At 41.4% G+C, this 21,659-nt stretch overlaps 1 protein-coding gene across 6 annotated transcripts in view; it reads left to right on the forward strand.

Moving 5' to 3' along the window:
* Nucleotides 1-21,409, forward strand: part of TNIP3 (TNFAIP3 interacting protein 3) — a 57,582-nt gene extending 36,173 nt beyond the window's left edge. For 5 of the 6 annotated variants that reach the window (XM_042048526.1, XM_042048527.1, XM_042048524.1 and 2 more), the window contains 10 exons: nucleotides 531-617; nucleotides 2,100-2,189; nucleotides 2,743-2,808; nucleotides 3,710-3,841; nucleotides 6,411-6,539; nucleotides 8,788-8,904; nucleotides 11,179-11,304; nucleotides 12,756-12,917; nucleotides 15,474-15,534; nucleotides 20,574-21,409. In XM_042048526.1, coding sequence (XP_041904460.1) covers nucleotides 531-617; nucleotides 2,100-2,189; nucleotides 2,743-2,808; nucleotides 3,710-3,841; nucleotides 6,411-6,539; nucleotides 8,788-8,904; nucleotides 11,179-11,304; nucleotides 12,756-12,917; nucleotides 15,474-15,534; nucleotides 20,574-20,605 — 1,002 coding nt within the window. In that variant the 3' untranslated portion in view covers nucleotides 20,606-21,409. The remainder of the gene's footprint in view (nucleotides 1-530; nucleotides 618-2,099; nucleotides 2,190-2,742; nucleotides 2,809-3,709; nucleotides 3,842-6,410; nucleotides 6,540-8,787; nucleotides 8,905-11,178; nucleotides 11,305-12,755; nucleotides 12,918-15,473; nucleotides 15,535-20,573) is intronic. The other variant, XM_042048523.1, reaches the window with a different exon arrangement.
* The last annotated feature ends 250 nt before the right edge of the window (nucleotides 21,410-21,659 follow it).

The raw sequence follows: 21,659 nt of genomic DNA on the forward strand, positions 1-21,659 counted from the left end.
TCCAATTATGGTTTTCCCCTAAATATCTCGGGGTCTTTGTATGGGGGTGCTCTTCCCTGTAGCTGTTAACAGACTTTGCTATTGCTTCTGTAGAAGCATGACTCACTCCTTTTTCTGTTCTGATAGTTCACTCTTAGTGTCAATAATTGTTGTAATTACTTAAGTCCTTTTTTATAACTGGAAGCAGGGATAGAAAAGCCTGTCCTCTTACTGAAAAAGCAAATACCCTTCCTTCCCTTATACATGCAACTTCCTCTCTGGGGTGAACTGGCCAGGCAATTGTGATTTCCATGCACACAAAGCAGAGAGCTGCCTTGCCTGGCACATTAGTCATAGGCATTGTGCTTCATCCTTTCTGGGAAGCCCCACTCAGGAAGGAGGAAAAGGTTAAAATCAGAATTCCACCACTTCTTTCTGGACCGTGGCTGCTTCCATAGGCAGCACTCCTGGATCTTCTGGGTCTGAAAACAATTCTCCTGCTCCTTTAGCCAAGACAAAATCTCTGTTTCATTGCTCTTCTTCTTCCAAAGACCCACAGTGAAGGAAACGCTCCAGGCCGGCTTGGATGCACCTGGGCAGGTGGGAGTGACATGGAAGCTCCAGCAGAACCATTGGACGTAAGTGACTGTGTTGGCTGTTCTCTGAAATGTTTTCTGATTAACAGGAGCTGGTGCAGGTCACTTTCTAGATTGACAATTACGGGCTCATCTTTGTGTTCTAATAGATTTTTCTGAGTGATTTAAGCTGTGTAAGAGTGGAAGGAAATGGTAGAAATATTTTTGCAGATGGCATTCTTAGAAAAAAGCTCTTTCCTAATGGTTTTTTTTTTACCCTCCAGAAGTTACACAAAGGGTACAAAGTGGTTCATTTGAGTGACCCCACAACTTCTGTGAGCATTTGGGCTAGTTGGTGCCAAGTGTATGTATAGTTGTTAGATTTGTGAATTGTTCTATCACTTTATTAGTATTCTTAAATATGCACTTCCATAAACGCCTAAGGCCCAGATGCTGGAAGCAATTCAGCATGTGAATAACTCCATAAGCTGCCAGGTATTGCTTCAGATACTCTAAATTAAACATGTCTGTGAACTACAAGAAGAGGTATTAAGTGTTTTCTGGCTTGAAAGTCAAGGGCTCCACATTAGAGTTCAGCAGGACCGGCCATGGGGCAAATATGTGGTTGGGATTTTTGCCTTTGAAAAGACACAGCAAAACTGTTCTTTGATCTTCATTGGTATTCAGCATTAAATTCTCTATCTAAAGAAAATTTATTCCAGACCTCAGAAGTGCTCACACTATTATTCTAGTTTTTCATGTATTGGTTGAGAATTTAGGAGGGGAAACAAAAATCCCTGAGTATGTATCTGAACAGAGTATGTTCTATTTTTATGAGAATGTCTCTTTTTTTCCCCAGTACAGTTCTCTCTCTCTAACAGATCACATGTTAGTTATCATGACAATCCATAGAAACTTCTTGGAAATTATGTTATAAGGCACTGCCATTAAAAAATTGAGGGTGTAGCTCCTGCTGTCCTGCATGGGTGAAACTCCACACTTAAAAAAATGGAGCAGTTACAGACTGATCTTCTAAATTCCTCCAAATGGTCAATTTGTTTTCTGTATTGCTTGTTTTGAGCCCTTTGTGCTAAAGTTTATTACCTTGGGTCTGCAAGCACTTTCCAGGGACAATCCTACTAATTATTCTAGTTCTTGTAAATGAAGGGAATTACTTAGGCCCACTCCACATCATGCTCAACTTTTGTGGCTTGTACTACTTGTTTGTATTACCATCTGCAAGATAATTAAAATCCTATTTTGTGTTCTGTGTCTCAGATGGTACAAATAGATACAATTTTGGCTATTTCAGTGGCTATTTGCATAATGCTTCAATTAAAACACAGCCTGAGCAGGGTTAAAGCAGATGTATGCTCCAGAATCAGCTGTCAGCAGGTGTGAAGGTACTCAGATACAAATTTGGTGTAGGAAAATGTTTGTTTCAGTTTCTTTATGTGCACCTGTCAGGGTGGATGGGAGCTTTACATGAGAATCTTGAAGAGAACAGGCCAGAAGCATTAATTTTTGAACATTCCTTTTCTCCAGTCAAGGCACACATTACTGAGAAAAAAGAAGCCTTTATCATCCAATTCTCTGGAGCAACAGATCCTCACACTGGAAAGACAGAGACGAGAGGTAATCTTAAATATACCCTTAACCACATGATGACTGATTGTACCATGCCTATAAATCTGGAAGAGCAGAAGTTTGTTTAGTACAAAAGGCAAATTTTATTAATGATCACTATTGTAAAGGCCAAGGAACAACAAGCAGGGTTTGCACCCAGTAGTATTCCAGTCAGTAGGAGTCTTCCATTCATTTGTTTGAAGTCAAAGACCTTCTAATTAGAAATATGTTCATGGAACTTGTAGCAAACTAGCAGCAAAGTCCTTGGCCATTTGGGATTTGTGCAGTGTTGCAAATGATCCACCTGTAGCTTATTGTGTATTTGCATGTTTCCTGAGTGTTGCTTCCTGACTGTTCATGTGCTTTAACTGAAATACCAAAGCACTGGCAGATGGGCTGCAAGGCTTGCCAAACCTTAAACTTGCTGCTTCTGAAATGAACTGGCCAGATGATGAGGAGGTTGGGAACACTTACTGACAGAGGATTAGAATGCCAGTCTGTTTTTGATTTACTGAGAATGTTGAAATAAGGGTTATTTACTCTGCCTTCCTGCTAATTACAGCTTCTGGAGGTGAACAAGCAATGGGATCATCAATTTAGATGTATGAAACAGCTTTATGAAAAGCAGGTAACAATGCTGACAGCTTCTATTGGAATATGTGTGCCACCTGCTGACAGTTAAGTCTGTATTCAAATACCAGCCAGCCATAGCCATGGTAAATACCTTCCTTTGTCTTTAGCTCATAAATTAAAAAAGCTTCACCATATAAAAGTGAAGCCAACGTGTGTCAATCTTCAGTAGGACAAACTAACCAGAGAAGCAGGGTGTCCCTTAAATAGGAGGGACCAGTGTGGACATGACAGCAGAGATCTTCATGCCCTCCACACGGTAGTAAAAATTGTCCATAATTGAGAGCACAGTTAACTGAAAATCAGCTTGCAGTGCCTGGTGTGCCCAGCCCCTGATCCACATCATCACATATCTGGTGGGTCTTGTCCCATCTCTTGTGAAGCCTGGGAGCTCCCTGGTAAATTCTCTGTGAAAGTTGCCCTCTCTAAGCAGAGACTTTCAAAATTAATTGTAAATAAGTATTTTTATTTCCTTTTTTTCCCCCCCCAGATCCAATTGCAGTAGCTTTTGTTCCTTGCTTATGGCTGTGTGGCATCATTGCTGCAGACATTATTGTCAGCTGCCTAGTGAAGCTGAGTGCTTACAATTTTGCTGGTATTCCAAAACCCAAGTTGCTTCATTGAGTGACATATCTCATCTACTGTTTCCTGCTGTAAAAAGGAAGTTTATAGAATGACTTAATGTGCTTATCAGGAAAATTTTCTCTCTAATATTTTCCAGAAAGCTTTACTGAGATCTGGATCATTCATTTTCTTTTTCCCCCAAAGAGAAGAGGAAGCCAAATGGCTCTTCCTCATTTAATTTGGAACTGTATTATGCCTCTGGCTTGACACCCTGGAGGTGCTGTGCCTTTCAGAATCCCCAATCAGCCCAGCATGGTCTGTCACTTGCTTTTCAGCTGACAGAGATGAAGGCAAAGCTGGACATGTCGGAGAGGAGAGTGAGCGAGCTGGAGCAGGAGAGACACCGGCAGCATCCAGAGGAGGAGAGGTGGCGAGCGCTGGGCAGAGAGAGGCTGCTGCAGGAAAAGGTAGGAGGGTGCCCTGTTGTCACTGCTTTTGTGCTCTGTGGTGAACACTCTCTCACCTTTCATCTTTCTCCCCTTGGGTGAGGCAGAGCGTGGGTTGTGCACAGCCCAGAGGTGAGACTGTGCCTCCTCAATATTGTACCCAAGGCAGTGGCTGCTGATCTGCCTCATCACAGAACCGTGTATAGAGAGAGAGTCATTTCAATAGGGACTGGCAGACAGCATGGCATTAGTGTGTGTGGGGGAGTAAAGAGCAGGTTGATATCTACACTGCAGAGATTTCCCTCCTCACAGTTCAGTTCAGGGTGAATTTCTTTGCAAACAAAAATGCTGCAGTTATTTCCAGTGGAAGAGGAGCACCATTGCAGGTTGTTACACAAAGTGCTTGGCAAGAAATACTCAAAGGAATGAATGCAGCTCCAGTCCCCCAGGTTGTGGTATTGACAATACAGGGTCTCATACATGTGGTAGGTATCTCAGCTCCCTGTAGATATTAGCAACACAGACAGTGCAGTTATCAGGGCTGGAAGTATCTGGGCTGATCAGCTGCTCCAGGGTGCTGTTCACCTCACCCTCGGAGTGGTTGTGGTCCTCTCTCAGGACTCCTGGGGCACTGGCTCTTGTGGTGGGCTTTTGCATCTAAATTTAGATCCCTGAGCTGAATTCCCACCTCAGTAAAACCACCAGCCTGAATGATGGGCACCTACACAAAACTTTGTGCTCCGTTTTGCAAGCCCCACAGAGTGGTGCTTCCTGTTCTCATTCTGCTTCATGGTATCACGTTCTTCATGACCTCTTGTGAGAGTTTCTGGATGGTGATGGCATGTGATGGCTGAAGCTGGGTTTCTCTATTCACGTGGTAACCTGAAACAAGTGGTAGTTGTATCACTTCGAGGCTCAGATAGGATGTGAGTTAGCTGGTGCAGGAAAAGAAATGCAATCCCCTTAGCTTGTATCTGTATAAGCAGAAGATTCATCTTACTTATCAATTAATCTTAGCTAAGCACATACTTGATTTCCAGCTCATAGCACAATTTACATGTTTTAAGGCAAACTTTGTCATTATGTACTTGCTGAATCACTGCCTGTATTTGCTCTGAGTGTTGATTCAATGTGAGACAGTTCATATTCCTATTCATGTTACTGCCTGCCTTTTAATATATGATACCTGGGAAAAATAGCTACCATTTTGTAAAAATAAGGATGAGTAGTACACTCTCCCAGGTTTTTTACTGCATACATGAATAATAAACTAAATAACAATATAGTCCAAAAACTTTTTATGGGGACAGGTTAACCAGCATGGAACTTTGGTCTTAAATCTGCAATTTCTTTGAAGTTGCACACTCAGCCAGTAAATGCTTGTCAGCTTGAGCTAGCTCCTGGATGAGTTCCTATACATATTGCAGAGGTACCCTGCTAATCTTGCCTAGTTTTTGGAGAAAACGAAATGTTCCAGCTAACTTTGAACACAGCAGAGTAAAGTTCCTCATGTGTAAGCAACAGTTACTCAGGGGTGTTTTTCATGGTGATGAGCTTCTGATGAGCCCAAACTGTGACTGGCTGCACAGAGATGTGCCTGTTACACAGAGGAAGCCCCCATTCATATGGTGTGCTGTGCCTGTGATTGTTGGGTCTCACGTTTTTATTCACATAAAGCAGCTGCAGAAGAATTTTTTTTTTTTTTTTTTTTTTTAACTAGGCCTTCTGTTTCATTTGCCTGAACAGCTTTGCCCTGAGACCAGTCTGGCAAAAACGGGATAGTAAGGAATGCCTTATGCCTTACCCTGTGAGGGAAGTTTACAAAATGCCATTTGCTTCAGGATCTGATTTGGATCTCAGCTCCCTTCACTGTAAATTGAAAATAGCCATACTGAAAGAGAATAAAAGAGTCAAATTCACAGTTAGGCAAATCTGCCCTAATAATTCTTATAATGGCATCTTGGAAAGAAGGCTCATCTGTAAATCCTTTTGTAAGTAGGGACAGTGTGGGCATATGCACCAGGAATCGTCCAGGTGAAGTCAACAACAACTGTGATGGGGTCAAAAAAGTGGATTTTTAAGCCTTGTTTGGTTCCTTGGTAATTCTGGAGCAAGCTGAGACCTTATCTTGTGTAGTGGATAAAGCCCTAAGACTATTTGACCCTGAGATCTGGTTTTGTCTTTAATGTTGTGTGGCACTGGGAATGGCTGGGACTCCATCAGCATTTAGTCCTGGCCTTATTCTCTGAGTACACAGGAGAAATGCAGGTCTGGGGTAACTGTCATGGTGATTTTGATCTGCTTGGCCTGCCAGCATTCTCATGCCTTCGTGCAACTGCAGAGAGCAAGGGTTTAGTCTGGTATGTTGTCTCTGTCTCGTCATATGGTGAGTGGTCAAAACAATTTCTACAGACTTTATCATATCTGGGTGTACTAATGATCTGCCTTCCTGTTGCCTCCCTTCCCAGCTGTGTTTGGGGCAACAAAAATGCAGCACATCTGTCAGACAGAAGATTATTCTGAAAATTGTTCTTGAAAAATGTTTCCATCTGCATTTCAGCAGCATCTCTCTTGTTTTTTTGCATCCCAGAAAGATACAGAGGTCCTTAGTGAAGCTCTCCATGAAATGAAGGAAGAGAACAGGCTCCTGAAGCAGAAGAATGCCTCAATGACCAGAAAGAAAGAATACTATGAGAGTGAAATAAGTCGTCTCAACAAGGTAGAACAGGAGTGAGCTGCTGATTCCTTTAATTCTAAGATCTCTGTTGTCAGTGACCTACCAGATAGCATCTTTTCAGTCCTGGGTGAACAACCTGGTGGCAAACTCATGATGACCATTTGGGAGCTGGGGAAACAAGCAAGAACTCACTTCAGCTCATACCTGTGCATGCTGCTCTTCACAGGTAGTAGGGTTGCATTGTAAAGAGAAAAATCTAGAGAGTTTCGCTGCTCCTATGAAATCTCTCTATGTGTCATGTCATGCCTAAGCCCTTTCTACATCCTCCCTCCTCAGAGCAAAAGGGAAATGGCACAAAGATGCTTCTGTATGCACCTGGTGAAACACTGTGGTTGAAAAGAAAGGTCACACAGTTTAAAAACTGTTGTCGTACATATATTCTGTATTTGAGAACAATGGCTTCTCTTCACAAGATATGGTCCTGTCCTGCTGTTTATATCCATGCACACATATATTCATACCTATAATATTATGTGTATATGTGTCCCACTGAGGAAATTGCCATTAAATAGCTAAATGGGATTTTTTTTTTTTAACTGAGGGAAAGTAATAAATGTAATTATGTTTAATCAAAAGATCACATAAAGCAGTGGGTGTTTTCTAACAATTTTGTATTTCTTGGTGAACCACAAACACTTCCTGAGGAAATGCACTGCAGTAACCATTGCTGTGTAACTTTAATAAGTGCTTTAATAAGCTAAAGGGCCATGATGTGCAAAAGTTGAGCCAAAAAACATAATGTTGCTATAAGAAAAAATCTGACAGAAGCCATGATCTCTAGCTCTTTTTGAAATGCATTGACAGGACTTGCTCAAAGCTCCAGTCTAACTTTAATTCAAGGCCTTGTTTGTTAAACAACTTACTTAAATATTTTATTTTGCTGTTTTATGATGTGGCTGTAATAAGACAGATGGATATATAGACCATTCTTTTAAATGAAGCATAAATTTCATATAATACACTTTCCCAACAGTAATTTATTGATTTTATGTGTATTTTCATCCTTCAAATCTCATCTCATGAATGCACATAAAACTGAAAGGGACCCTCTGTGCCCTTTTAACTTCAGTTCCCTTCTATTGCAGGTTCAGCCACTTGAAGTTGTTTGATTTCAGAGAATTTGTAATAAATTTTTCTTCTTTTTGGGTGAAAGGATAAAGCAGGGTCTCACAGTATTGTTTCCAAATGCAGTTCAAAAAAAATCTTCACCTTACTGTTAACCTTTGAAGATTGAATTTTCTGGATTTTTCTTTTCTTTTTTTCTTCCCCCCCCCCTCCATAATTCTGAGTTGTAGAACCTCCTCAAAAAGGTGTTAAAGGGAGTCTCAGAGGGGCAGAAGAAGGGTTAATCAGTAATCAGGGTATCTGTGTTTTCACCCTCCCAGTTTAAGTTCAACCTTCTTTATGTACTGGCATGGAACACAAGCTTTGCCACTATTATACCAGTTTCACTTCTGCACAATTCTCAGGGACAGGAGCTCATCAGATAAAAAAGCCTTCCTTTTCTCTTCTGTGCCTTCCATGGAAAATGCTTGATTTTTGTTGGGCCTTGGATAATGAATGCTAATCCTTGGATTACCTTGGATACTGGTTCTCCTGCTTGGCTGCTTCTTCCCCCTTTCCTCTTCCTGCTCCAAATTATCTTCCCTCCTTCCCTCGTGGAGTGGGCAGCAGGGGAGAGCTGAGGACCATCAGCACAAACTGAACTTCTGAAAGGGATGAAGTTAGGGATTCGTATCTTATGTGAGAGAATTTGGAAGGTACTGAACAGCATTTGTGCTAAAGAAAGTAATACATAATTATAATGTATGGTTATAGACAGATGGAAGAGTGATTTAAAGATTATGCCAGTCCAAAGGAGAGCTGTGTAGTACTGTTGCAAATAACAACATCTGCAAAGAACTGTGTCAGAATTTCAGTGTAAAACAGAGTTAAGAGTGGTACCAATGTTGTGTGTATTCGTAACTCCCTCTAGTGACAAGCTATCGAGGCTACACAACTTCCTCTCAAACAGGAGGCTTTACTTTTGTTCCACGTGAAGGAATCTCTGCTTTCAGTGCAGAAAATGTTTCAGTCAAACTTTACTGTAGTAAAGTGAGTTTATATCCAGTGTATATAAGTGAAGCAACTACAAGTGAAGGGGAAACCGCTTTCTAATAGTTTAAAAGCTTTTTTTTTCTTTTTCATGTAGTGGATCTCTGCTCAGTAATTTTGCTGTTTGATGTTGTAGGCCCTTCTGGATGCATTGAAAAAGCAGCACCCACCTGTGGTTGGGACTCCTCCAGGAAAGGGTGACAGGAGCAGCATTGAGGAGATGAGAACCCAACTTGGAGTTCTTAAACAGCAGGTAAGAACATCTTAAGTAAGCCTGGATGGATTTTACACAGCATAATTTCTCCTTCTCTCCCAGGAATTGTGCCTGGTAGACTTGCTGTGTAGAACTTTTGAAAGGAAGAGCCAGTTTAGCCACAGCCCTTTGGAATGATGTTTCCCCAGATGCTGTCATCACAGCAGTGTCCACAAAGTGAATCTGAGTCCTGGCAAAGGACTAGAGCAAGGACTTGCGGAGGGCTCAAAGCAGCAGAATGGCTCTCCTGACGCTTGGAGGTGTCCTGCCAGCTCTCTGCTAGGGGCTGAATTTCATCCAGAGGGAATGCTGAATTTCATGAGTTACTGATTGTGTCTTCTGCTCCTTTTACCTTAGAAGTTGCCAATGTAGTGAGTTATCCAAGGATCCTAGTCTTGGAACACTAGAGTGTTGGCATTGCAGTTTTTTTAAGTTGCATCGATAACCTGCATCCCAAGCACTATAGATTTGTATTTATTTATTTTTTAATCTTTGTTCTGAGCAACTCAAGTGTTTTCTGCACTGCCTTTCTTTCCATACGAAAGCATCTGTTTAAGAACATAATAGTTTTCAGATAATTTTACACTTCAGGTCTGTTGTCCTGGATAGTGTCAGGGTTAACGTTATTGACACACAAATGGATGTGATCAGAATGGGAATTTTATTCAATGGGAATAAAATACTTGTTTCTGTCACGTTTGACAGCAGAGCCAGATTTTGCTCTCTAATGTAATGCTTGCCACATGCTGGAGAACAAAATCCTGCACTTGATTGTACAGTAATGAGTTATTTCATTCTACACAATAAAATAGAGTAAACCATTTTTTTTTCCAAAATTCTCATGGGGTATCCATTTTATGAATGTGTTTTTCTAGTTGTATAAATCAGTACAGTGAGTCCAGACTTCCTTCTACACGAATGGAGCAGAAGGCTCTAACTGGATGGAGGGAGGACCTTTGGAACAAAGAGAGATGTGACAGAGTCCCACAGGAGCTTAGCTGTCATCAGCCCATCCCTGGTCACGGCAGGAGATGAAGGCATTCATTGCTTGGGAGGTGTCCTCCTCTTTCTCAGGGCAACAGAACATACAGCAAAACTGTGCCAAAGTGGTTCCCTTGCAGCTCCAGCAGATTGTACACCTGGGGAGTGGGAGGTGGGACAGCAGAAAGGGAATTGGGAGAGAAGAAATGAGGAAATACTGAGGAGGGAAGTGTGTAGATGGACAAGGGATGCAGGGATTTCTGCAAGTGACAGCCTTGTCTCTGCTTTGGAGGGTCAGGAAAAGAATTTTCCTGTGTTGACCTTTTCCTTCCCCTGAGGTATTAACATTTTCCTAGTCCTTCTGAGAAGTCATAGCACTGCTTCCAGCACAAAGAAAACTGGATCTGCCCAATGGGCCGGACATGAGCCACAGCAAGCAAGTTTTTTGGGAAGAGACTGTCAGCAGGCTTTAGTGAGCAACCAAGAGGACATGAAAGGGCTTCTGAAAGTTCTGGTGGTGCTTCCCACCCAAACATGCCTTTGCTATTATTTGTTGGTAGAAGTGCCAGCAACCTCCAGCTTCTCACCAGGTGGACATCTGACCATTAGCTGAAGAATTAAGGCAGTCATCTTAACACCAATTAATTTTTGGATTTGTGTTTTGTTTCCGAATCCGTGCACTCGCTGCCTGTGCCTGGGGTGGTCAGATATTTTTTAATGGGATGAAGCTCTATGATTCCTGACCACATAAAAAGAGCTAAGCCACTGCATCCTTCAGCATTTGCAAGGCAGCTTATTTTCTAGGAATGGGGTCAAACATCTGTATTTCCATTGGGAATTGTGTACATTACATTCCCCTCTGTCTCTACACTGGGGTGAGGAGGTTCTTCACTAACTCCTTGCACTTGAGATACAGGAGGGAGTTAGAAGTGCCCATTGTTAAAGAGAAAACTGGAAAAATGCTAGTGAAATGTTTGTCCTGCCACTGTTAATCCCTTAAAAAGATTGTTTATAATATTTAAAACTGCTATTTGCCAGTCAGCCCTTTAAATGACAAGGTTGTACAAAAGCTGGCACTGGGGACTGTTTCAATTGATGTGTGCCATTGGAGAATGTCCATTGCTTGTCACTTGGTATTGGTCACAAAAAAAGACCAGGGAAACTTTTGTTTGGAGGATTGTACAGAGGAGGGATCCCTTTGGAATGCACCCTCCTGCTTGGGCAGTGTTTAGAAAGCAACCAAACCACAAAGTGGTTCTGCTGAAGTTCACACACTGTTCATAATGATTGCAGGTCCAAATATATGAGGAGGACTTCAGAAAGGAGAGATCTGACCGGGAGAGGCTTAATGAGGAGAAAGAAGCATTGCAGAAAACTAATGAGAGATTACAATCTCAACTGAGTAGACTCAGCTCTCAGGTATGAGTCCAAAGAAAGCTCCCATTGCCAGCACATGTGTATTTTATTTTTTTTTCTCACTTTCCACACAACTCAAGGCTTTCTGGCTTCCCTTAATTGACATTGGATTTTATATGAGGTCACCACCTGGGATGAAATCATTCTGAAGTAATGCAGTAAGAAGATGAGAAATTATTAGAGAAGACTTCCAAAATAAGTAGATGAAGGGAGTATTTATTGCGGAAACTTTTCAAACATATCTGAAAATGGAGGAGGGGGAGGGGGACACAACCAAAAACAAATCCAGAAGACTTTGATTGTTTCACTGGCACTTGATATAAGAGTTGTAAGATCAAACCAACTTTTGAAATAAAGAGCTTCTGTAGTTCATCCTGACCTCTGCAATTGAATTACAGAGTGATGTTAATATCACTGAGGAAAAAAAATGGTCTCCATACAAATTAGCTGAGCAGCCTCTGCAATAATTTTTTCTTGCAACATCCTTTTTATCTCTTCAAAGTAGTGTCAGTAGGAAGCCATAGCAAAATCATAGCATGCAAAACTCTGAGCTTTCTCAATCCCCATTTAAAAATGATGAAATCTCGAGGTTTCCTGTCTTGACAAAATTGTGCAATGCTTTAAAAGAACATCTGATTACCAAAATGTTCTGTGGTGATTTATTGTCCTCCCCAACATTGTTGTGACACAGAAACTTCAGTATTGTCTTATTCTCAACCGAGCCATGCATCAGTGCTGGTGGGGTCTTGCTAAAGTGTCAGAGGCTGGGTGCTGCCCAGTGCCCCCCACTCCCACCAGTCTCAGCGATGTTGTGCTTGACTGTCCCTGCAGTGCACCCACAGTTCACACTGGAGATCTTCCTGTTTGTCTCTTCCTGCCTCGAGACTTGATTAAACAGAGCTTGTGGAGGATTTTAAAGATGAGAGCAAGCATATAAAATATTTATTATTCTGTTTTCTTAAGTCAAATTATTTAGCTGTGACTCATGGAATCACAGAATATTAATCATCTTTTACCCCTCCTTGCTCTGTCCTTAGGCAAATTCCTGTTGTCTCTACTGGAATGCAGAGGGCCTATGAAAAGGCAGACCCAAATCTGAGGCCATCAGCTTTGGTCCTATACCAAAATTTTTAACTTATCTTGTCATGCAAGTGACTGTCCTTGTAGTTCTGCTTCAAACTCTTGAAAGCTACTGTGTGTAATGAAAATACAGAATTGTTTTTAATATATAAGACACACAGAAATGTGCTTGTCATATCTTAAAACCAATATTTTCCTCACAGAAAATGCATCAAGAGTCTGGTGTGGCACAAGTTAGCTCTCTTAAATAATTTTTTTAATGATAAGTAGTCTGAGGGGACTAAACAAGCAGCACTGTAACCCGTGTACCTGAATGTTCTGTTGGTTGTGTTCTGCTACTAATGCATTTCTTCTTGTTCTTATTTTCTTGGTAGACGAAAGAGCTCCCAGTACAGCCTGAGAGGCCCAGTTACCCAGCTCCACTCTTCCTCTCTCCGTGTGTCAGTTATGGGGGTTGTGGGATGGTGCTTCACTATCCAGATCCTCGGGTGCATCCAGTGCCTCGCAGGGCACAGGAGCAGCAGCAGCAGCGCTCGGTAAGGTTCTCACTGTTTTCTGTGTCACAAGGACACTGATTTTCTCACAGCGTGGTGGCCACAGGTGCCATCACAGTACCATCCTCAGCAGCAACTGAATCTGTGCTTTCCTAGTTTGTTGTCAGGTCCAGATCAAGATCAAATTTACTTTGGCAAATACTCTTTATCTATAACACCACTAAGAAGAAAAACATGATTCTTACACATTGGTTTGTTAATTAAAAACATAACGTTGTTTGGTTGGAGTCTTGGTGATTTCTTAGGTTAATTTACTTCCATGACACACATTCAGAGCCCTTTCTAGCTGTATAATTACCCCACTTCAGAAGTAGGGATCTGCTCTGAGCCTTCAACATGACATAATAAAAACCAAATCAGGAGAAGTGGAAGTTCTATCTGAGTGTGGCTAACACAATGGGAAATTTGCCTTTTTTCCTGGAACACAACAGAGTCCTGTCTTCCTCAGCATGAAGAAGAATAGCTTTGCACTGGAGCAGGTTCTGTGAGTGGTAGTTATTTATTCCAAGGAAAATACTGCTTCAAAGAATATTTTTGAAGTGCTTTGGGTTATCTAAGTGGGCTGGCTTGTTCCAATCTAGTGAGAATGCATTTAAACATGGTGAATGTCATTTTAAATACACAATATCTGTTTCTGGCTATAAAGCTGTCACATATGGAAAGATGCTCATTATTTGAGAAATTATAGCTGAATTTTTGCAAAATGCATGTAAGGCTTTCAGGTTGTAGAAATCCAATGGAAAAGCTGTGGTTAGACAAGTAATTTTGTGCTTCAGGAGTGTGCTTATCTGCCTATTTATCAAAGTTGGAAGTATTGCAGAATGTTTTTCCCTGCAATTTGGACACTGGCCCAGATTATTTTGGCTCTTCTCCCTGAACTTTCATCATCTGGGTTTCTAATTCTGTGAGGGATCACTGGGTTTACAACTTTGCCATTCCTGCCGGAGCACCGGGGTCAGTGTGACTGGTTGCTTTGTAACTCCCAGTTTCATTCTGACCCTTTTTTTTCAATTCTTTGCCTGTGTGAGTTGCTGCTCTGAGCTTTGGGTACCTCCCTGAGCAATTTGTTAGCAATGAGGAAAGGTGTTAGAATTTAATGGGTGTCCTGATACGTAATCCTGCGTGTTTAGGCTGTGCTTTTGCTTTTTCCTTCTTTTTTTCTGTCTTGAACTTTTTCTTTCCTTTTTACACTCCAGTAGAAACATTTTGGTTAGTCTGATGTGAAATACACATTCCTGAAATTCATTCACGTTTGTGGGGTGTAGGTACATAAAAAGAGAAGAATTGATCCGAGAACATAAAATTCACCAGAAGCTCAAAAAAGCAATGCAAATGAGTGTGATTTGAGCCACTGGTGAAAAACTACCTGTGCTTAAAGCTTTGTATCAAAGCCTATTTTGTTTGCCCACAAGCACAGGATTAGTTAATTATTCCTTTGACTGGTACAATTTAAGTTAAAATACAACAGCTCCTTTTTTTTCCCTGACAGTGTATGAGAGTGATTACTGCTGTATAAGCACGAATGACAGCAAAATGTAAAAGTTAAATCTGTTTTCTGTATCTACAGCTTCATCCTGCCATCTTAATTTAGGCAAAATTTCTGTAGGAGTCTATGAAATTTGTTCCCTGCAGATTGAAGTCTGCAAGACTCCCCTTGGGACTACTCAATGATTTTGTCAAGAGTAATTTCTGTGAAACAAGAATCACTTTTCCAGTGTAACTAATTTGAAGGAGCAATTACCTAGAATTTGACAAGCTTGCATGGACTACTTATTCCAGACAGACAGCCTAACACAGCTTCAGCTGAAATGGCTGGCCCCAAAGTTGTTTTCTCTAGTGGTAATTTGCTACTCATTTACCACAGTGGGTGGTATAAACTATAATGCACTATTTCTTCCAGGATTTCCCTGGACAAAACTATGCCTGCACGGGCATAACCTTCCCAATACTTCCTCTTACAAGAAAGATGGGAATTTTCCCTATCCCACGGTATTTTCAGGAAGTTACTTGATAACAGCTAATGTTATAGAGACACGAGTGCTAACCTGTGAGGAAGGGGAGGAGGAGAGAGAACTTTATTCCATGGTTAATTCCTGTCACACTGGAGCATTTTACAGCTGTTACAGATGTATTCAAACTGGAGCAGCTTCACCTGTCAGGTGGGCCAGGTTTCACTGGGGTTCTTTGGTAGAGGGAGATGCTTGCTGGTATCTTCTGCTGCACTTTATTCCTTAGGCCTTTTAAAATCTGGTTTGGTTTTCTTAACGTTTCCTTGTGATTTGTGGGATTTAGAAAGGTTTACACCAATTTTTCTAATGGGTGCAGCATCTAGACTCTATGCCACAGGAAAGCAAGCAAGCTGGAAGACTGGGATTGGTGGAAACATACCCGTAAATGTAAGATTTTTTTGTAAACTGCTTTTGTATGGGTAATGAGAAGCTTCCCAGCACAATTATGTTTTTATCATGTCACTATTCTTTTGTTTGAAGTGCCTGTGAAGTCCATATTGCTGCAATAATGTTTTATTGTTCTGTGCAGGCAGACTATCAGTGGTATGTTCCTGACCAGCTTCCGCCAGATGTGCAGCACAAGGCAAATGGTAATACAACAGCTGTACAGAGCATGTATTAAATGTACTTTGTTTTCAAATGGAGGCCTTTGAGAGATGTAGAGTAAACTTCCCTGTCTATCTGTTGAGTGCTTATGTGACAGCTTTGCCTTGGAGAGTCAAGGTTGGTGTGTGTGCAGCACAGGTGAGGTTTCTGGTGTAATTCCATCTACGTTACTGCTTTGTTGCAATTCATAAAATGTCTCTATTACACATTTTAGGATCGCACATTTGCCTCATTAAACACCTAGTAATAGTCCTAAAGAAAAGATATCCTCAAAATTCTCCTTAGAGCTTCTGTTGCTCTGGCAAAGACCAAATTTAATGATGTGCCAAAACTGGGGGCCAGCATGGGGCAAGTTTAGGAGTCCTTGGTAACAAAGTGCAGGCTTTGGGATGTTGTTTCACCTTAAAGGCAAAATGCCCATTGCTGTTCCTGGTCTGTTCTGGTAGTTCAGGGTGCCAGGTCTGAAAATAGAGCCATGCAAATGAACAGAGTATTCTCTGTTGTATGTTGGCAAATACTTGCCAAAGGGTCGGTACAAACTATTCTTTGGAAACTGGGAGGAGTATTTAATATTTGTATCTGGATTTGAAATCATTCCTGGGTGTTCTGAAATACTTATTTCAGACCACTCAAAAGATGGCACCACAAGGAATCTCTTCTGCGTGGGAATCTGCCATCCCATGGTGCCAGTGGGTACCATGGGGGGTGGCAGGGACTGATGAGTCCAGAAGCTGTTTTGTAACATCTGGAAGAAGAAGATGGCTCCAGAGGAACTATTCCATTATTTGCTGTCATCCAGGTTTGCCCAGAAGAGAGGGTAGGGTGGGAATGTAGCTCACCAAAATGGCTGATGAGCATCCCATAATTACATGGCAGCTCTTTGGAGGGTTCTGATGTGGTCACAGGGAAAGTAGTGCTGTGACTGCACAACAGAACAGATTAATTTTGCCATTCCTCCCACTTAAACTCCAAGAGATTTACTGCACCAGAGGATACAGGGAGGATGTTTATAACAGGGGATGAAACCAGTCCAGCCACCAACTGTAGCTGTGGTCCAGGGCAGTGCACTTGGGGGATCTGAAGAAAGAAAATTCTTCTTCTGCCCTGCTTGTCTAAGTGACTTGACTTGTGGCTCCCTGAAAAATACTTCCTGAAAATCTGTGCTTTGTGTTTCTATTACTGTTCATTGCCCAGAATATCCAAACACCCCCTTCTCAATGGGACAGGGATTAGGACACTTGGAGACTTTTCCCTACCCTTTTTGCTTCAGTCCCTATAAAGAGGATTTATTAACAGTCCCATCGCAGTGCTGTGTAGGATGTCTGCTTTAACACCTCCTGGGCTCTTACTCTTTTTATCCTGGCTGCTAAAACAAAGATGATTTTGATCATTTATCCATTGATCACACAGAGGTCAAGCTTCCACTCTCAGTTAAAAGTTACTTGCCTGGCAATATGTATTATATATGGTTGTCTATATTAAAGCTGCCTGTGAGTATTTTAAGAACGGTTTCCAAGATAGAAGCTCCAAGAATATGTGATGAGCAAGTTCTTGGTGTTCCCATTTCTTTGTTCCATTTTGTACAAGTGCTAATTACAGTGGTGGGTCTAAATGAGCCAGTGTGTGCAGCAGCATTCCTGATTCTCAGTTCTCATCCTTCATTTTCTCAGTAGATGATAAATGGACCAATAAATCTCATCTCTGCTGAGCTAGGTCTTCATTATAGAAAACAAATCAGCAGTGCAGCAACTTTTGGGCATGAAAGTTTCCTTTAGGAATGCTGTTTCAGTAGATTGATGTTTCTAGGGGAAACCCTTACGTTTCCCTTAACAAATTTTCTTTTGATGCTGGGCATTTTTTCTTAAGTAATAATTATGAAACACAGGTCACAGGCTGTAACTTTAGAGCTGAACAAAAGTGAAATGAATTGGGAAGCTGATATTTTTTTAAAATATTCCATTCAAAAAAGCCTCTTTTACAGATCTCTGAAATGTATGAGAGTCTCTACATCAACTCTGACTAGTTTGCTATAATGTCTTTGGGACTTCAAAGGTATATGTCTCCAAGGGGGAATTACTAATTTTTTTCTGCAGTTTTGTACAGATGCACCCACATTGTGCTTTCCTGCCTCTCTTGTGAGGGAGGAAGGTGTTTGCACCAAAGTACTTTGGCATTTGACTTGGGTTCTGCAGGCCCTTCTGTAACCAGCTGTAATCTCATGTTTTCTGCTGCTCCTGTAACCATACCTATACTTTTTTTCTGACTGGCACCACTTTCCTTAGCTGTTCCCATTTCAGAGGAGGCTGTTTCCAAGGTCTGCTGCCTCTGTGAAACCCAGCTCATCTTTCTATTTTGTTCAAGCTTTAAACACTTTTTGCCTGCATCTATAGATGCAGGATTATCTCTGAAGTATTTTTTAAATTAAAAAAAAACCAACACTTTGCTACAGAAATTTGATGAACGCTATTTTCTAAAGTTTGTTCTCCAGGCTGTTATTTTCCCCAGAAATGTGTTTTGGTAGTTGGCAGAGGATCACTTATGCAATGTTGTGTCCAGCACTGAACTCTCGTGATTGTGTGATGGTTTGGATCTGACACTCTTTGATTTGAAACCTTTCTAATAAGCTGGGAATAAATTCACCAGAATACAGGAAAGATGAGAGGAATAGGGTGGGCAAAATGAGAGGAAAAAAAATAACTCAACCCTCAAAAAACTGCTTAAAACCTCAGGTCACTCATACCAGAGTTCAGCTTGTCTTCCAAAAAAGCAAAGGTGTTTTCCTTGAAAGCCCCAATAAAGAAGGAAAAGCAAAGTGGAAATGTAGGTGATACAAGACAGAGATTAAGAAAGATGATGAGATATTTTCTTACTGCACGGGCAATGTATTTCCAAGAGACTAACTTTTCTTTCCCAGCTCTGGACTGGTCCCTCCCCAGATGCTTTGCTGTGCAGGAAGCCTAGTCCTAAATTGTGCTTAAATTCTTCCAGCCTAACCTTGTTGAACCCTGCCTTAGGAGGGACTTCAGCTCCTAAATCTCTCTGTGCTCTGTCTCACTCTTGATATCAGTTTCTGACCTTTCTGTTCTTGGTTGCATGGTTCTGTTTGGTTTTTGCGGTTGATTTGGGTTTTTTTAATTTTTAAGGAGCAAGGCAGAAAGATTTCCAGCAAATGTACTTAATGTCACTTTATTTGGCAAGCAGCGTTGACTTCCTTCCTCATCCAACTGTGCAAAATTGAAAAGACAGTTGTGAAAAAGAGCTTGATCTTGGAGATTTTCCCTGGACCCAGACTTGTAATGCCAGATTCTCTGGAAAACAGGTTTATTGCTCAAAAGCCTACTCGGAGCAAGAACCCTTTTGCGTGCTGCAACTGCTGGCATGTCTTGCCTTTTTCACTTCTGGAATGAATCCTACTGCATTTGTTTCCTTGGCAGAAAGATTCCCAGGACATGCATTTAAGGACCCCAGTTGCCCCTTCAGAACATCAGATACAACTAATGGGTTTCTCCAGCCTGAGCTGGATGATTTTATGTTGGATGCAGTGATGCCAGGCACAGGGAGAAGCCCAAATGGAGCCTTTTGCTTCCCTCTCCCAGGGTAGCTCTGGAGGCTTGTGAGAGCAGCTGGTCACCTCCTCATCTTGGCACACTCAGGGAAAGCAGAGCTCAACCTGCAAAGCCCTAAGGGTGCCCAGATGAGCACATGGATGTGCCCACTTACTTCCATTATAATCTCATCTCCTCTTCCTTTCCACACTCTGCTGCTTCCCAGATTTTTGCCCCCAAGGTACCTAATTTGCTGCTAATGTTGTTATAATTACAGCTAATTGGAAGAAGAGGAGGGAGAAGTGTGGGATTTGCCACTGAAAATAATGACATCTGTAGGGAGAGGGGAGAAAAAATGAAAAACTGAAAAAAATGGATTTGTGGAGGTCTTCAATAAAAACCAGACAGAGAAAAAAAAATGTCAATTATTTGACATCTTAATCTTCCTGGAAAAAAATCCAGACCCTTAACATTTTTGGTATTAGCCTGTCCTCAGTGCATACATTACATGAGAAATTATCAGTGCTTCCAAGTAGCCAAGACAGATTTAATTAGCAGCTTGCCATCCCCATTGGGAAGGAAAATGTGATTATTTTAAGCATTTTTACTGATACGACTTGATTTCTGCTGCTGCAAAAAGGCCATTAGCACACTTCTGATTTCTAACTCCAGAACATGGGAAGTTAAAGTGCTTTTAGAAGTCAGCTTGAGCCGAAGATCACAGAATGTGTTGTAGTTCTTCAGAGTACCAGGCAGAAAAGTCTCCTGGGAAGAGGAGCAGGATATGTGATTTAAACAGCTGCAGGATTTGATCATTTTATTTCTGTGAGCCAACAGATCAGGATTTATCATTCCTAATGTTTCTCTTGCAAGTGAAATGCTGAGTGCACTTGTGCTTGTGCTTCTAGAGATGTGTTCCAGCATTTCCAAAACCTTTTGAAGCTTTGGGAAGCATGTGTCGCACCAGCAATAGCGTATTTCCTTTCTTCAATTTTATTTTGTTTTCCTAGCTTGAGTGACTTACTATCAAATGCATTTTTGGACCACAGACACCTGTTTAGCCATGGGTACTACTGCCTAATTATTCCTTCTGTCATATTTAGCTGCTCTCTTGGGTGCACCTAATGCCAGAGTACACCTCTGAGCACTGCTGAATGTCAGCTGATCTTTTTAGAAGTCTGGAAAGGGTTTGCAGGGAGGCTTTAAGTCATTAGACCCTACTGTTTGCTCTGTACCAACCATCAGGACTAGAGGAAAATTGAGACAGAGACTCCTAGAGCACTCTGTGATATCCCCACTCCCTTTTGTTACTTCACTCCTACTGCCGCTCAGTGGTTTGGTTACAGTCTTGTAATGAAGTACAGTGCTGGCTCTGGGGAGTGTGTGTGTGTGAAAGTGTTACAACACAGAGGAAAATTACTCATAAGTGAGTTGTATTTCTCAATGTCAAAATAATTCCCATTGATTTGCCTTTGCAGATTCCTCCCCGGAGAAGGGAGCCCATTGCTGACAGCCTCCGGCCTGGAGAAGTGTAAAGCAAAGGCTGCAAGGGAGTCTTGCAGCTTCACTATTCTGTTTTCTTCTGGGGTTTTTTTGCCCCTAGCTCCTTATCTCTGCAGTGCATGTGATTTTTGTCTGGTGAAATCCCTGCGAGGACAATAGAAAAGCAGATCATACAGGCTGGTGATCCTCAGGATCCAGTTAAACTCTGCTGGGAAGCGTTACTGCCCTTTGTTCCGAAGATGCTGTTTGTGCTGCCTTATGAGAATCTCTTTAAAAGCCTGATGAGAAAAGATGCAGCTCTTGCTGGGGATTCAGACTGTCACATCTGGTTTGAATTCAAGAGCTTACAAGCCCAACAGTGGTGTGACTTTGTTGTTGTTGTTGTTGTTTGGGAATTATGGGGGTTTTTATTTGATTCCAGGGAATGATTCGATATATCACCTTGAATTCTGTCCTCTCTTTCTTGGTTGGTAAAAGGGAAATCTGCTTCACTGTTTAAACACATTTGTGTAATTGTAATCAGGGTGCCACCAATACAAGGCCAGGTAAAAGGTGCCCACTTCCCCTTTTGGAGTCCAGGTCAGATCTCCTTTTGTTTCGGCTCTAGAATTATATGTAAAACAAAATCACAAGGGGTTTTTTTCTGTGTGTACTCATTTGTATTGAAAGAATTTTAGTAGAAATATTTAATGGGTTTAACTTCTCAGTGAATATGGCTTTATATTTCCAAATTATTCTTGTGATGAATGTGAACGTTGTCATGTAACCTCTAACCCAAGAAATAAAACCTGGCTTTTTAAGTGAAATTGTATTTACACAATTAAATTTTTTCAGAAAATTTTGGTGGATGAGTGTCCAGCAAGCATTTCTTGATAATCTACTTGCAAGGTTGTCTCTTCCCTTCAGGCTTTTAAGAAGGCTGCTGTTGAGAAACAGGTACCCAAACCTGTTGGGACCCCACCTGAAAGAAGAAACAGATTTTCACAGGACATGAGATGTCCTGCCTGCTTTCCTGGTACCTCAGGAGTATTTAATGTGGATTTAAGTTCTCTCACAAACAG

Source organism: Corvus kubaryi, unplaced genomic scaffold (genome assembly GCF_017639235.1).
Source record: "Corvus kubaryi isolate FWS band 111438036 unplaced genomic scaffold, C.kubaryi_AGA036_p1.0 67, whole genome shotgun sequence".
NCBI classification, from domain to species: domain Eukaryota; kingdom Metazoa; phylum Chordata; class Aves; order Passeriformes; family Corvidae; genus Corvus; species Corvus kubaryi.